The sequence below is a fragment of the Tauraco erythrolophus genome, chromosome Z (genome assembly GCF_009769465.1).
Source record: "Tauraco erythrolophus isolate bTauEry1 chromosome Z, bTauEry1.pri, whole genome shotgun sequence".
NCBI classification, from domain to species: domain Eukaryota; kingdom Metazoa; phylum Chordata; class Aves; order Musophagiformes; family Musophagidae; genus Tauraco; species Tauraco erythrolophus.
This window is the reverse complement of record NC_141496.1, coordinates 77,258,947-77,275,539: the sequence shown is the minus strand read 5'-3', so window position 1 is coordinate 77,275,539 and position 16,593 is coordinate 77,258,947. Positions and strand designations below refer to the sequence as shown.

General features: G+C 37.5%; 1 protein-coding gene across 1 annotated transcript in view; it reads right to left on the bottom strand.

The window, feature by feature from the left end:
- Positions 1-1,119: 1,119 nt before the first annotated feature.
- Positions 1,120-16,593, bottom strand: part of FANCC (FA complementation group C) — a 72,194-nt gene continuing 56,720 nt past the window's right edge. Inside the window, exons 9-14 of the mRNA XM_009982346.1 lie at positions 15,642-15,741; positions 10,891-10,966; positions 10,025-10,106; positions 6,297-6,468; positions 3,139-3,339; positions 1,120-1,263 (exon numbers count right to left, since the gene is read on the bottom strand). Of these exons, the coding sequence (XP_009980648.1) occupies positions 1,120-1,263; positions 3,139-3,339; positions 6,297-6,468; positions 10,025-10,106; positions 10,891-10,966; positions 15,642-15,741 (775 nt within the window). The remainder of the gene's footprint in view (positions 1,264-3,138; positions 3,340-6,296; positions 6,469-10,024; positions 10,107-10,890; positions 10,967-15,641; positions 15,742-16,593) is intronic.

The window sequence follows — 16,593 nt, the reverse complement described above, 5'->3', positions numbered from 1 at the left end:
AGTAGAGTTCCAAGTAGCATCTTTGAACATAGCATGAGTGCTGACATTAAAGCTAGGTAATACATGAGAACAAATTACTAAAAAGAGTTAAGATCATCTGTCATTACTATTTGCCATGCTGCTTTTTCTAGTTAAGCTAGAAACAGGTTCACAAAAATTCTTGGGACAAATACTTTCATGAGGGTAACGCAGTAAGCTATTGCTCTTTGCATGACACGAAAAATCTAAATAAAGAAGCAAGCAAACTACATCTGGACACAAAAAGGAAGGAGATGAGTTGCAACCATGTGTTCTATTTAGGAAATTTGGCCCTCAATCTGGAAAGTTTCTTTATGCCTATCTTGTGCTTGCCTTGTTTTGTCTGAATGAAAAAAAGATTTCTTAAATGAAAAAACAATAGCATCCTCAGTCATGGCACGCCACAAATAGGTTGTATTTCAAGCAACCTTCTACCTGCAATATCTATTGACAGAGACGAGCTATTGGTATAGTACTTTGCAGAGAACACTCCCGTGAAAGCTGCAGTATTGAAAAAAAAAAATCATTCAGAAAATCTGAGACGAGTTTCGTTTTGGAAACATTTTCAAAATGAACTAAAAGTTCAGGAAACATTGTTGACTTCCTAAGAACACAGAGTGCATTCACCATGAATCACTAACTCTCACTTGAGATCATCATTAGTTTCATAAAAGCAGAATTATAGAACAAAACATTTTAGGAACAACTCACCAACCAAGCAATTAGATATGATTTGCTAATAAAACCACATGTAATTTGGGAGAAAAATTGATCCTCAGCCAGACAAATAACAAGATGAGTGAACTGTTTTAAACGATGTAGGTCTCTTGTTAAAGAAGGTGCTTAGAACAAAATTTTCAACCATCTTTAATATTTGCTCTTATGTTCTAAAAGGTTAATATTTCCAAACAAAGGATTATTTTTAGATATATATGATAGAATATAAAGTTGCACAATATTCTTAAGTAGATATTTTTCTACCCGTGGTAACCTGCAGTGCAAGATGTTAATGAAAGTCTGACACCTGGATAAAGACCTGATTTGTTGGCTTGATGATGGCATTATAATATAGACGACATTAATATAGATGACATTAAAAATCTAAATTTTCAAGGTTAGTTTTTGAAGAATTTCATTCAGCAGCTTCACAGTTCTTTGGTTTTCTTCTCCGTTATGGTTAATTCTGTGTGCAGTACGGATAAGAAGGCTACGAACTTCTTTGCTTGTATCAGTTGTCTCAGTAATCTGAAGGGAAACAGAGAAGATGGGACATAATGCAGCTATGTTGCTAAGTACTAAGAATTCTCCATTAATATTTGGAACAAAACCACAGATTTGTCCCTCACCACTGAACATGTGAGATGCTTCCGAGTTCAAAAGCAACTTTGCCCAAGACGTCTCTGTTCATACATCGTGGCAGAACTGGGCAACTTTGAGATTTCTGCTGTTCCCTCAAATTTAAGTGAAACAAATCAAGTGGTCAAGAAGCGTTTAAAGGAAACACAAATGGACAGTGTAGCCATTTAGAAGTCATCTCCTTAGAAAACAACTAAAAGCACATGAAGGTTTAGGGAGACAATTCTATTCTGTAAAGCTTTCAAAAGTAAAAACAAATCTCTCCCCCAAAAGATGACAAAGTACCAGGAAAAGACCCTAAGTTGCAATTTTTGCAGAGCAGGAGAGACTTTACTCCATGTTGTCTGCTGTGTTAATCCTAAAGTTTACTATGCTAACCAAAACCACTACCATGCATCCCAAATTAGTTCCACACCATTCTGCCTTTCATACATTGTCTTCAGGTCTTTGCCAATCACATGGAGAGCCTAGCTACACATTAATGAGTACACGGATACAGTCAAAATTAATCAGACTGACATACTCTGGCCTACAACAGCTCATGACCACTCTGCACTGTGGAATACTCAGAGTTTTGAAAGTTAGTTATGTTGCCTTCTATAAAGAAACAAGAAGTTGCTTTCGGTCTTCCTGAAGAGGTTTAAAGCAGCAGACTAGCATATTACAACATCACTGCTCAACAGCCACGCTCCTCAAAAGATAAACACTAAAACCAGCAGACTATAAAAGTACATACAACTCCCCTAATTTTATCATTACATTTTTTTGCTAAGAATAATTTGATCATTTGTGAATGTACACTAAAATACTAGAAATATCTTAGCCAGATATCTTAAATATCTTAAATATCTTAGCCGTATCTTAAACAGAAAAACGTTACGTCAGTTTAGTCAGACAGAAGAATAGCCACCAAAATAGGTTTCCAGTTCGCTGTGTCATAAAAGCAGACTCCTTATACATGCCATTTACCGTATACAGATGGAAGAGCACACTGCTGCTGAAAGGAAAAACTTCTGAAGTGCTGAAACGACACACTGGCCCCTAGACCTGCTTGCATAGGAGGCTTGTACTTCTTAAAAGAGCATGGTTTTATAGCTAGAGAGGAATAAATTCCTAATCTCATACTGAGATAGCACTATTTATCTTGAGAAACACAAACACATTATCTTGTTTGCACCAATATACCTGAAGGCTCTCATCAACAATAGCAAGATACGGTGGCAGGCTTCCAACATTTTATTCTTCAGCAAAAACTCTTCAGCTTTTTCCACATCCTAAGGGACACTCCCTCAGGTCTTCGTTCTTCTTTTCTCTCAGTTATCACACCATTTTTCTCTCTGGCTTTGCTAAAGCACCAAGCTTCTGCCTCATCAATGCTAACACTTAGTAACTGCCTATTTCACATAACGGAAACAGAAAGAAGACAGTTCCACCATCTCTGCAGCAGCTAGATAGTTAAGGGAGTGATTTATAGCTGGGAAAAGCAAAATGTTTGCACACGCTATCTATGCAAGGTGTAAATTAACTGTAAGTATCCCTTAACTGTAAGCTACTACTCCAACTATTTCTGTGAGATCTTGTCAAGAAGTGTCAAGAAGGCAAAAATACAGCTGAAATAGTATGTTGCTGGTTAGTTATAGTTGCTGTAGTCACGACCTTCAATTCTCTGTTATGTGTTTTCTTTATTAAGAGGTAGGAACTTAAATCTAAAATAGCCAAAAAAAATATATTTTACTGAAGAAAAAAACAGGAAGAAACACTTACATGGTAAATAAATTGCTGGGCAATCATATGTCCACCAGAAGAAAAGAGCAAAAAGTTGGTAAGAAGATGAGTTATAAGATGCTTGTTACAGCACTGCTCTATATGCGTCATACTGTATACAGCAGCCTCCAGATCTTCAACAGAAAGGACTGCAGAGCTGAAGAGCATCATTAGATGATTGTAGACTGCTTGAGCTTCTACCTGTAGGAAACAATTTCAAAGGAGGCAGGATCAGAGAAGAGTAAAGGTCATATCTATGATATTTTTCCTTTGGATTTATTCACCAACAGGAAACTGAATCCTTGGCAGAAACTACCCAAACATGAAAAGAGTTTGAATTTAAGCAGCAGGGAGAACAGGGAAGGAAGGGCTGTACACATTTCTTTTATAGTGATTCACATACACAGAGGTGGACAAAATGGATTTTTAACTTTCTTTGGTCTTGCAAATTAAGCAGGCAGGGCTCCAGGCCAGGATTTGACCTTTTTAATAATAAAAGGAAATGGAGAAAGTCCCTCAGCAGAACATGGTCAGATTTTTGCATTGTGGGAAAAAGAACAGAGGCTCCTCAAGGGCTCATTTCAGTATTTCTGCTACAAATCAATTAAATCTCCATGCAACCTGACCTCGGCTGATAAAATGTTCTGGTAAGAATGCAGTTTTTTTCCTTCTTCCTGTGTTGTTTGCAACTTATGCTTTTACCTTTTGAGTTAGACAATAAAAACTAATTTTTACTGGGAGTAGAAACCAGAAGATTTTGGCACCTACACAATGGAAAAAGAACTATAAGCAACTATTGCAAAAAATCCTAACAATAATTCTCTTGACTATATTAAAAATAAACTAAACGAACTGGTAGAGAAAAAACAAATGAGTAAGTGCAGGAACAATGGAAAAATATACCACTGCAGACCCAAAGGAAAAAAGACACTCATTTCTCAACCATGTTTGTTAGGATAACTTGTTTCAGCCATTTACCTGACCTTGCTTTTCTCATCTCTGCCCTAATAACAATTCCACATAAAATAGTCTGAAAAAGCCACTATTCTTCAATTATACCCACAATTACATGCAGCAACAAATGACACCAGAACCTAAAGAAAGGTAACTGGCATTCTTCAAGATTCTTTATCCCTCTGTACATCCTAGTCTTGGTGTGCCTCCATCCCAGGTTCCAGAGACTGAAGACTGATAGTAGCAGGTTCTGCTCATGAACTCATGTAGCCTCTAGGAGACTCATTCTTAGTGCCAAAGTTACTACGACCAGCCTCCAAGTTTTGTTCCTCCAGTGTTTCAGAGTCTAAAGGTATGAAAGGACTCCAACAAATGAATAAATACTGAGGAGCAGAATATTCAGTCCTGCACATATGAGTGAAGTCTAGTGAGCAGCAAAAGTAGCCTTTTTCTTCTTTAAATCATTTTAACCCTATGTATTCCACTTTTCCTCATATACAAGCTACTACCTAAAGTAGCAGGAAGACAAAATCTTAAGTCATGAGTGTATGCCTTTCCACACAAAAATATGCTGAAGAAAAGTCCTCCAGCTTGGCATATGCCAGAAGTTCTCATCCCATCTTAATCTTTAACTGGTGAAAGGTGCAGTGGTTGAGGAAGAAACCACTCCATTAGAATTTGAGGGTTGGACTAGATGACCTTTAAAGGTCCCTTCCAACCCAAACTATTCTATGATTCTGTGAAAGAGCTGACAGCTAACCTGCCAAAGGACAAATTAAGAGAAAAAGGAAATATCTAACTAAAGGCAGAAGTTTTGCATTAACTTTGGGGATGCTTCTGAAGTAGCCTGACCTGTGAGGGGGGACAAAAAAAAAAAGTCTTACTTGAAGTAACTAAAGAAAAGAATCATAATGAACTGAAATGCTAGACCTCTGGGAACAGATGAGTAACTGCGTGGGCTGTCAGTGGAAAAGCTTTTTTCTCACTAAAGTTTGTCATACATTATAACAAACTGACAGAATAGGATACACACAGGGAGATGATTTGATATATGGGACAATGTGATTTCATTCTGTGATGCTGAAGTTAAAACAATGTTCCATGCATAGATCTGCATTGGTAGTCCCGTTTCATTCACTCATGTTTAATGCCTGGGCGTTGCCTTCTTTCCCAAAACTGCATTCTAAAACCAAGCCTGGTTTCTTTACTTCACTGTAGCACTAACCTAACTCTGCCCAGTCAACACCCCACCCCTGCTCCTAGGCTGTAAGAAATTAAAGTGAAAAAAAATTAAAAGTGATTGGGATGTGAGCTTGCATTTGCAGTGCCACTTGGGTGGTGGGAGGGGATGAGAAGGAAGTACAAAGTTGCAAAACACACTGTTCTACATGGGCTATGAGATGTAAAATGAAGGCATGATGTTTTACTAGCATGGTGTACAGAGCGGCATTTTTAAATCAACCAGAATCCGGTTTTGAATTAAGGAAAGCTAGAGATGCTATAGCCAGATTTTGAATAAGGGTTTTGCAGATCGCATTGCTTCGGCTAGTTCAAACTTGCATAATAGGTCTAAAAGTTCAAGACTTTAATGTGTTTCCATGCACACACAGACACACAGCACTCATCATGCAGTACAGAGCGTGAGGATAGAACACTGCTTCCTTCTGTTAGAAAGCTAGCAGGTGGGAATGTAACATACTTGTTACAATCTCATACATGCCAAAAACCAGTAAAGATACACAAGAGGAATCAGAATAGATGGGAAAATTCAGGATTCAGGGCTGCGCCTGAAAAGTATCTTTACTGCTTCGACTGCTGATGTGATTTCTCTTGTGTTTCCTTCTCACAAGATGCCTTAACACAGCAATGCTGAATTCTGCCACACAGCGATTTAAGAAATAGTATTCCTAGAGCAGTTTTACTTGTGATTAAAAGCACCCAAGTTACCCAAAAGAAAGTCAAGAAGGTGCTAATCTGCATAATATACTATAAAGAGGAAAAATGTTTCCTAATTGTCACCAAGAAAAATCCACAAAAAACATCTTCCAACTTCTCCACTGCAGTTCCCAGGAGACTTTGTAAAGCCAAAACCTTCTCCAGGGCAGATCTTTCATTTTTGTGGTGTGCACTATCTGTTTTATAGCAATAAGATATAAGCAGACTAGTGACTGCTTATTGCTGCTTACTATTGCTACATTACCCACCATCGTTTGAGTCCTTTGCTGATTTTCATTCTGAGGACAGTAGTAAAATGCCAGCAGCCACAGCAAAGCATCTGGTTCTACAGCAGCCTGCAGTAATTGTTCTGCCGCGATATCCAGCCATTCTCCAAAACGAGCAACCAAAAACCAGATTTCAAAAAGGTCAGCAAGAGAACTGGAAAATAACAAAGACAGCATTAAGTATTTCTTGTTATTTAACATTTTTAAACTGCAAAGGGTGCTGGCATGAAAAGAAAAATCATTTAACTACTCTTCAACAGATAATGCCTTACCTGCTAAGCGTACAGCCATGTATTACTCTACATCTGTGGTCACCATCAAATGAGACACACCCAGTGCTACTAACAGATTAACTTTGTCAGTAGAACAGACTATCCATAAGACCAGTTTCTAATAAGCTGTGACAAAAATACTATGTATTAAAATATACATCATAAAATTAAACTTTGTTTATACTCTCCAGCTGAAGGATTTTCAAAACTTTAAATCATATCTCAAGTGTTGTATTCTAACATACTGTTGCCTTACATTGTCTTCTAGTTTCTCTCTGTTGCTTTCCAGGGTTATTTTCTGGTTTCTGGTAATTCATGAGGTACATGGTTTTTGGTAATTTATGAGGAATTACATTTAGATGGACCAAATATAAGTTTTTAAGGATATTCATCTCCTGCTTCTTAAAATTCAGGTCCTCTTTAATTAAATTTTTGAAGACATTCACAACTGGGTTACTGCAGTAAGAAAAAGAAAGGTGAGAGCAGATCACAGCTCATCTCTACACTTTCTTACATGTACTCTTCTAAAGTTGAGATTAAAGAAAAGAGAAATAATGAGGAGATGTACACCAATGGCAGGTGTCTCTGAAGCAAAAAGTTGAACTGGGCGTGGAAGGAAGGACAGATAGGAGGACAGCTGGAAGGAGATTAGGAACCAGAAACAATTATTCCTATGAAGTCTGGCAAAAGTTTTAAGAATTAGAGGTTTTTCTTATGTTATATTCCTTGGTACTCCAAGAACTGCTGTGCCACCCTTCCCAGAAACTACAAGAGATCTTACAAATTTCAGGAGCTGATGAAGTCATCCGATACCATCACAGCATCTAGAGAAGGTGACATGGTCATAGTTGGAATAAACTGCTTTATCTTTAAGACTTGCTTAAGAGGTGGGAGGCAGAGTTTTATGGATGAAGGTGTGATGTGTGCAGATAGTATCCTGTGTCTGGAGTATACTGGTGACTGATGTTGTCTACAGGTGTCCCAGAAATTACTGATCCTGTAAATGATATCCACAGAATCTGAGGGTCTCAAAATCTGAGCCTAAAATTCCTTAGCTAATGGAACAGGATCAGCACTGCTAAAGTCTTTGAAGATACTAGAATCGGAAATGCCACTTAAAAACCTTTGAAAAAGCCACTTAAAAACCTTTGAAAAAAACAAACAAATGTGACAGTGATCTAGGACAACAGCCCTCCCTTCAGCAAAATAATCTACTTACCTGACCATAATTCAGTGCTGTGACATGTAAGTGGATAGGCTAGCTCTGAAACCCAGTGATGTACAATCAAAGACGAAATTTAATTAAAAGTTAATTTCTGGAAACAGGTAACTAAGGGTAATAACGACAGTATTTATGACTGGCAGAGTTCATAGCTCAAAGGGTAAATGTAAGTCCTTAAACTTTAAACTAATTTTAACAGGTACTTAGCAGAACAGAATTTAATTCTTGCCTAGAGAGCCTAGGCACCACTGCACTAACAACTCACCATAACTTTCCTGTACCATCACAGTGCCTGGTTTGGAGTTGTGTACCCTCCACTTCTGTCCCCACTGCTGTTTCTGCCCACTCTGCAGTGGCACCTATGTCAACTACTCACTGTCACTGCCAAAAATGGGCCTTCACTTTTTCTGGAACTTCCCCCTGAAAATGTACATAAGTTGATTTCTGGTTTAAAATGTCACATAATATTTACTGTTCACTGAGATGACTACATATAATAATAAATAATGGCACAGGAGCAATCTGTTGATTAGAAGCACACAGAAGGCATCTTGCTGTAAGACGTATATTTGGTGTAAAATAAAAGCATTGAAAAACAAGCTGTATACACAGAGAGCACTGACTACAAGAAGCAAGAGGATATGCTGTGTAGTAGTATTTTTTGCTCCTCTGTTACTTATTAAGTAGAAAGGATGCAGAATCAAGAATAAAGCAATAAAAGAACATTGAATACAGTTTCCTCATGGATATTAGTATTTAAAAACTTAAGCCAGATCAATTTTCCTTGTAACTGAGAGGGGTTTGGTAGAAAACATAATTGTTGCATGAATCCTAAAGGAAGTAAGAGGATATTCTGGCAAGCACAATACTATTCAAACTAGTGCACTATCAATGCAGAGGGGAAAAAAGACAATATAAGCCAAGAAAGGGCTAGGCAACAAAGGAGAACAGACCTGCTTCTACTATTGTAACACATTACGATGGATGATATTTGTTTTATTTGTTTGTTCTAAGTTAGAATTATGTGTTTCTTTAAGAAGTCAGGGTCAGCTACTGGTCACACTCCAAGGGCAGAAAGGTTTGACAGACTTCAGGGATGAAGAGGCGAGACATAGCACGGAACTGCAGCTCACACAGAAAGTGAGAAGCTGCCAGCAGACAGCTCGGCCTCAGAGGGAACAACAAAAAGCTTTTTTCTGCCACTCAACAACAAAAATAAAAGCCTCCATGAGTTAACCGAAACCAAGCGTGGATGCAAGTTATCTGCCTTGCAGGACACAGGGGACAGCTGAGTATCTTGTTTTGCAAGTCTGTCTGGCCTAGGCGTTCCATGTTTCTATTGAAATATTTCAGGTTTTAAATCAAAATCAAATCAGTTTCTTTCAATTTAAAAGCTGTTTGAGATTCTTTGGAAAGCTCACTGTCCGAGTAGATCTAAGCAGAGTCGTATCCAAGCACCAGATGAGTCAGTCTCATTACACATCTGATAAGAAAGAATTACAGGGCAGCAACAGAGAGATGTACTTTTTTTTCATTCTTTTCATACAGTTTTGGAGCATCTGCTACCAAAGCAGAATTCACACAAACACTGTTGTTCATTATAGCAACTATAATGAACCATAAAAAAAAACAAAGGGCAACAGGTCAGAAACCTGGACAAAAAAAACCTAAGGGCAACAGGTCAGAAACATGGGGTATCACCTCAAAGAGTAATATAACAAACGACGATACTGCAGTCTAGCAGTCATATCTTTACAAAAAAAAAAAAAAAAAAGAAGTTTGAAGTTTGGATGTTTGCACAAGCCTGCAGGAAGCCAGTGCAATCTCCTTCCTAAAACAGTACCACTCACAACAGGCTCTTTCCAATACTAGCTGCTTTTCTGGTTGGAAGAGTTCTCTTGTTATTCAATCCAGAATCAGTTTTAAAAGTTTTGGGGATAAATGGCAGAATAGGCAAGTAAGCATTTCTGTTATACAGCTGCCTATTTGCTGAAATGAAAAGAACAAGATTTTGTTTACTCAGAGGCTTATGGGTCAGGTCTATAGGTGCTACAAAAGTTCAGTAAGTAATCTAAGTCCTACTCTTTAAAACAAAGCTCTAGTTAGAGAATCAGAAGAAAATGCTGAAATGTAGCCACTAAAGACTTCAATGACATGGCTTTTCACAGAGTAACATATTCAAACGGCAAAAAGTTAGAAAATACTATGCTGCTTACCTAATGTTTGTATCTTCTACTAATGCTTTGAGCATATCCGAAATATGTTTCAAGTGTTGAGACCAGTGTGTAGTTGGTAGTTCTGAAGAGGGAGGATGAAAATAAAACTTAAAATTCTAGGCTGTCCAACTAGAACAGAACAGTGAAATTAACCATACTAAGCTAGCATTAAAATTTGTGCAACTTGATTCATTTATCACAAAGCATTTAAAATTTCATTTTAAAATTTCCCGATTTTCAACAATTCCTATTACTGTGTTTCTTAGAAAAATTAACTGACAAAGTCATGTGAGGAAGTACAGCTAGAAATGTACCCTTGTGCAGATGCTGCCTCAATATCAATATATAATCAGTGGAGTAACAGTCCCAGAAGCTCTTGTACTGAGCTGAAATTATTGCTCATGAAAACCTGTACCATATTGAGCAGTGGTTTCTTGATGTATAAAAATGGAAAACTTGAAAAAACATACTAGGTTTGCAATCTAAAAGATGAGCAGAATTCAAGCTTCAGAGACAAACAGCAAGGCTATTTCTTGTAATATACATATGAAAATTTTCATAATGACAATTACTCATAAGATAAGAATATTTAGTATATTTACAATCTCAGTAACTTATTTTCATTCCTACAAAATTATGCACTCTTTCTTTGTTATTCACAAAGTTACATTTTTGTTATTGTTACTTATGAATTAAGTGTTCCTGAAAAAAAAATACTTTAAAAGAATATTATTCAAATTGCTAAGTCAACACACTCTATTTAGGAAATGGTAAAATTTTGTCTTCATCACTTTTAAAGTTATTTTAAGACATAAATAGCTCATGCAGGTTGGCTAATGCTGCAAATATTTAATGAGGAAACTTACCAAAAGGATGTCTGAGTAAAGCTGTTACAAGGGGCTGGTAATGGCAAGGGAAGTAGGCCTTCATTGGAAATTTATGCTAAGATACAAAATCATTATTTTAAGAGCTTTCCGGTCATTTTTCAAAACAAACCCACAGTGAACAATCTCATCTAAGGTAGTAATTAGCATTACAGAGTGAAGCAAGTGAACAGAAAAGTAACTCTACAGTTAATTTTAGGATTTGCACAAAGAAAGAAGGGGAATATTTAGGAGAAGCTTGCTTTGAAAAAGTAATTATTTATGGATTTTTAAAATACATGCATTAAAAACAGATTCAGAGTATGAAAAAGATTACATCTTAATATTCTTACGCTTTCTCCCTGTAATCAGAAAAGCCTTCCCTCTTAATATGCAGAGGTTAAAAGAGATACTAATTAGTTTAATTTCATTTTCCAGTTTAAACAGGTTTAGAGATCATTTTAATAATAATTTAAGAACTAGTAGCATCTACCAAATCTGAGGCTGTGACATAGATCATTGCCTTATATTCAAAAACAGAAACCTAAAATTCTTAGGATCCGATTCAGCACAAGGTAGGGTAGTCATAGATAACAGACCTGTCCTCTCTTTATCTGGGTCTGTGCAATTTGTGCACTGTGAACATTGCTGCTTGTGTAACTGAGACTAGCAGCAGCATAACTCTAATCTTTCGTTCTGCAGACATCTACTACTGGCATGTCTGATGTGCAGCATGCCAGCGCATGTGCAATATGAACTCTCTCTGAGGTGGATTGAAAACTGGCTGAACAGCCAGGCCCAGAGGGTGGTGATCACTGGCATGAAGTCTAGCTGGATGTGAGTAACTAGTGGTGCACCCCAGGGCTCAGTATTAGATCCCATCCTGTTTAACATCTTCATTAATCATCTGGATGATGAGGCAGAGTGTTCCCTCAGCAAGTTTGCTGAGGACACCAAACTGGGAAAAGTGGCTGATATGCCGGAGGATCGTGCTACCATCCAGAGGCACCCTAACAGGCTGAATAAACGGGACTCACAGGAACCTCAAGAAGTTCAGCAAGGAGAAAATATGAAGTCCTGCTCTTGGGAAGGAACAACCCCAGGCACCAGTCATGCTGGCAGCCAACCATGTGGAAAGCAGTTTCACAGAAAAGGACCTGGGGATCCTGGTGGACACCAAAATGAACATGAGCCAGCAATCTGTCCTTGATGCAAAGGCAGCAAATGGTATCTTGAGCTGCATTAGGCAAAGGATTGCCAGCTGGTCAAGGGAGGTGATCCTTCCCCTCTCCTTGGCACTAGTGAGCAGCCATTACAGCAGCCAAACCTGGAGTACTATGTCTGGTTCTAGACTCCTGAGTACAAGAGAGACATGGACATACTGGAGAGAGTTCAACAAAAACCCGCAAGGATGATTAAGAGACTGGAGCACCTCTCCTATAAGGAAAGGCTGAGAGAGCCTGGAGAAGGCTCAAGGAGAATCTTATCCATGTATATAAATACCTGATGGGAGGGTGCAAAGAAGATGGAGCTAGGCTCTCTTCAGTGGTGCCCAGTAACAGGACCAGAAGAAATTACTACAAACTGAAGCACAGGAGGTTCCATCTGAATATCAGAAAATGCTTTCTTTTTTTTTTTTTCTTGAACTGCGAGGGTGACTGAGCACTGACATAGGTTGGCATAGGTTGCCCAGTCGGGTTGTAGAGTCTCAGTCCTTGGAGATATTCAAAAGCTCATTGGACATGGTCCTGGGCAACTGGTCCTAGGTGGCCCTGCTTGAGCTGGTGGGTTGGACAAGGTGACCTCCAGAGGTCTCTTCCTATCTCAACCACTCTATGACTCTATGAGTCATTTCAGTCTTCAAGTCTACATACCAATGACCTTAGAATTCTGTCTCCTTTCTTTATGAATGAGAGACTATTTAGCAAATAGATCACCTCTGTAAACATGATCTGAGAATACAGACTCTATAAAATATGATACATTTCTAAATCCAACGAAGACCATATTCAGTAACTCATTGAACTTGAGATAAACATGCATGCATGTATGGAATGACATCTTCCTTCTCTACACATTTTTTTTTTGTTCTGTAAGCAACAGTTAATGGAAGTAACAGGACACTAATATATGTAGTATTCTTAGACAGTCTATGTATCACTGGTATGGTAAGACTCTAAAAGTCTACTTGTCAAGTGGAATTAGGTTAATTAAAAATTAATAATCCCTATACTAAAGTATGTGTGTAGCCAATTAGCTTGCATCAAAAATCCCCATGAAAAAGCAGCCCTTGACACAGTTAGTAGTAGCCGACAACCCACACCATGAGGTACATACGAAAACAGTATTGTAAAGTAAGTGAAAACCAGTTTTCAGCATACTGTTTAAGCAAAGCAAAAAATGTTTGTTTTCTATCATACAAACACAGTATCTTAGGCAGTTCTTTCCTTACACAAGCCATCACAAAGGGCAAAACAAGGTACAAAGAGACACGACGAGTTCGGATGTGGCTTGTTATAGTAATTGCCATAACGTATAACAGGAAATAAAAGTTGAACATTAGCGTAAAATATTTATCCAGCTATTTAAAACAAAATTCCCAGGTGAAAACCACTGACAATTCTGAAATGATCAAGGGAAAATAATCCTGGAGGAAATTATAATTTCCATCAAATAAAAACATGAAGTTTAAGTTCATAAATTTACAAGTAACATGACGCAAATATCCTTAGGTCAGCTTTCACCACCATCATAAACTTGAAGAAAATCTGCTTGTACAAAACATGGAAAGGAGTATCCCACAGTGATCTCAGTGCACCCATTCTTAAACTTCTTATTCAATGACAACACAAATGGTCTCTTTTCTTAAGTGGGTTTAAACCCCATATTCCATTTATACCTGTTTTTTTCACACTCTTCAGCTTTTTTCTGCCAAACCTTGTTCTCTCTAAATGGTCTGCAAAGTTACTAGAAAAGACAGCTATTTCTGACAGCTGCCACACTGCAATAGAGAATTGTTCTCCTACTTTGCAAACTTGTGCAACTGCCAGACATGACCTGGTTCTTTTGAAAATTTTGTGGACACATCTGTTTGCCTAGCCTTTTTCAATTAACTGTACTATAAATTCCTAAAGTCTTAGATGACCCAGCCAGAACCCTCTTCATCCTCTGTCATTAATGGTTTTACCATTCCTCTGTGAAATGCTAATGGAGCACATTATGTCCTGTCAAGGACATCCAGATATTACAAAGATGGGTGCTTTATGAATGTATGTAATACTGGTATGACAAAAAAATACGATTTTAAAAAAGTTTAGGAAGCAGTCTGTGCCAGCTTTTTTTATGCCAACTGTTAGTTAACATTATGGTTGATTCATAAACTGTGAAACAAGGGATTTTAAATTCTAATATTGAAGATAATACCTGAATTAGAGCACCATGAATTAAACTGTATACCAGTTTAGAGGTATAAAGTACCTCTAAGTAGAGGAAACTCAACATAGAAAACCACTTCAAAAAGTGGGCAATAGTCCATGTGGCAATGCCAGCAGGTGAAGGACGTTCACCCTGAAGCAAATGCATCACCTACACAACAGGATTAGCTCTTGGGTGTCTGATGTGAAACCTTCACTTGCGTTCTCCGCCTGGGAGAGGTGTGCTGTCCAACACAGTGTGCTGCTGCTATGTAGTCAGGGTGGCATAAAATTAACATTCACAGCACCTGTATATTAAGCAACACAGCTGCAGTTTCATCCTTAATTCATATTGCCTGAAGCCAGAAGACAGATTCAATCACACTAATTAAAGGCCAGTACATCACAAGTGCCAAGAAGTCTCAAAATTTGCTTAACTACCATCTTCCCCAAAAACATGCAAAAAATAAATCAAAGGAACTGGAAATTTTCTTAAGTCTAAAGTGAAAGCTATTAAATGATAGAATGCTTTCCAAACTTACATCATATAAATTGGAGTTAAGCAACCAAACAAAATGGTCAGGATGTGAAACGACAGTGTAATTTTGGAACCTGAAAGAAGTTTGCAACCTATAAACAAGACAAGATTTTTTCATATCTCCATTTTGAAATTTAAAAATGAGAAATTAATCCTGTTCTTGTTTAAATTAACACAAACAAAAGTAATTCTACTTAATTCACTTCAGTAAGATCTGTATAAAAATCTGTGCAGGAAAGACACTAAGCTGGGAAATTTGAAGCTTTAGTCTTAGGAAAAATTTCTGAGAGGCTACTGTTGAAGACTAGAAATTGAAACCAGTATGTATTTTGAAGAGACAAATCTGACTAGTCGGTGTCCTACTTACAATTATTTGAGGGAATAGGGATGGGGTTATTATCTCTCTTTCATTTAGTATCAGAAATCCTGTTACTACAAAAGAAAAACACATCTAAAGTTTTTCATACTGTCCATCAAAGATGGATGATCATGATCATGTTCACTACACAAGCAGAAACTCCAGCACTAGTGGAACTTCCCTGGTGAAAATCACAGTTCAGGTTGCAGGATTACTCCAGGGTAAAGTCAGGTAAATTGCTCTTACATATTGGTTTCACATTATCATTTTATTCACAGGTGAAAATGTTTGAACCGAACTTTGGCATGTATATACTGCTGTAGAGAGATGCTATTATTCAGCTCATTATGTTCAGTCACCATTCTTAACAGTAGATTGTTCTTTTCTTGTGAAATTTCATACCTTCTCACTGAAAAGAAACATTAAGAAATAGAGCTTGACTAACCTGCTTGTTTTCATTCTGATGAGCCTGAAGGAAGAGCTGTGTAAACACCTGTATTATGGTCATAACTTCTGGAGTTCCATCAGTTTCCAGCACTGCATTCCTAAGCATTGAAAAGTTAGATTATGACAGATCAGATAATTAGTCTGCCCATCACACCACTGTTAATTGGGCTGAAGGAAAAAAAAAATAATTCTTTGTATGCTGTAGATTCAAGCTGTGTCTAAGCTTATTATGCCAGTGTGGAAACTGACAGAAATACTAACTTCGCAGGCTTTTTTAAATTTTATTTTTACCTAAAAAAAAGCATTTGCAACTCCTACAAATGAACTAACTAGATTTAGTAAGTATATGCAATATACATGCTGACACACATAATTTACTCTATGAATAGGGGAAAAAAATGTAAAATTAAAAAAAGAGACTACCACAACTTTATTAGTCAAATTTGGCATCTGAACAGTCTTATTGGGTTCAGAGCAACCACTTCCATGTCTACAGTTAAGCATACTTCAGTGCTTTGTGGGACTGCATCCCGCTTGGTATGGTATCTGGAACAAAAAAAATAATAACAAAAATCTTGACTTACACTGTTAAATATAACACTCCTACTGGAGCCAGGGAAACAAACAAACAAAAGTCAATTAAATTTAAAAGTTACATATTTTAAAAATTACACAAGGAGACTGAACTTAAATAATACAGCTGCTGTTCAGTCACTGTGACTCCTTTAGGGATCATTAAGCAATGAATCAGAAGCACAAACAGAAATTAGTGTATACCAAAAGCGTACTTTAGATCAGTAATTGCTACAGATTTAATTAGGGGGCAATGCATTCCAATGTGCTTTCGATGGTGAAATCGTAAAATACACTCTGGAGGTTCAGGAAGGTGAACGCTTTAACTGGCCTTCCATAGGGCATAATGTAACCTTGAGGAAACGGAGCAGAAAAAC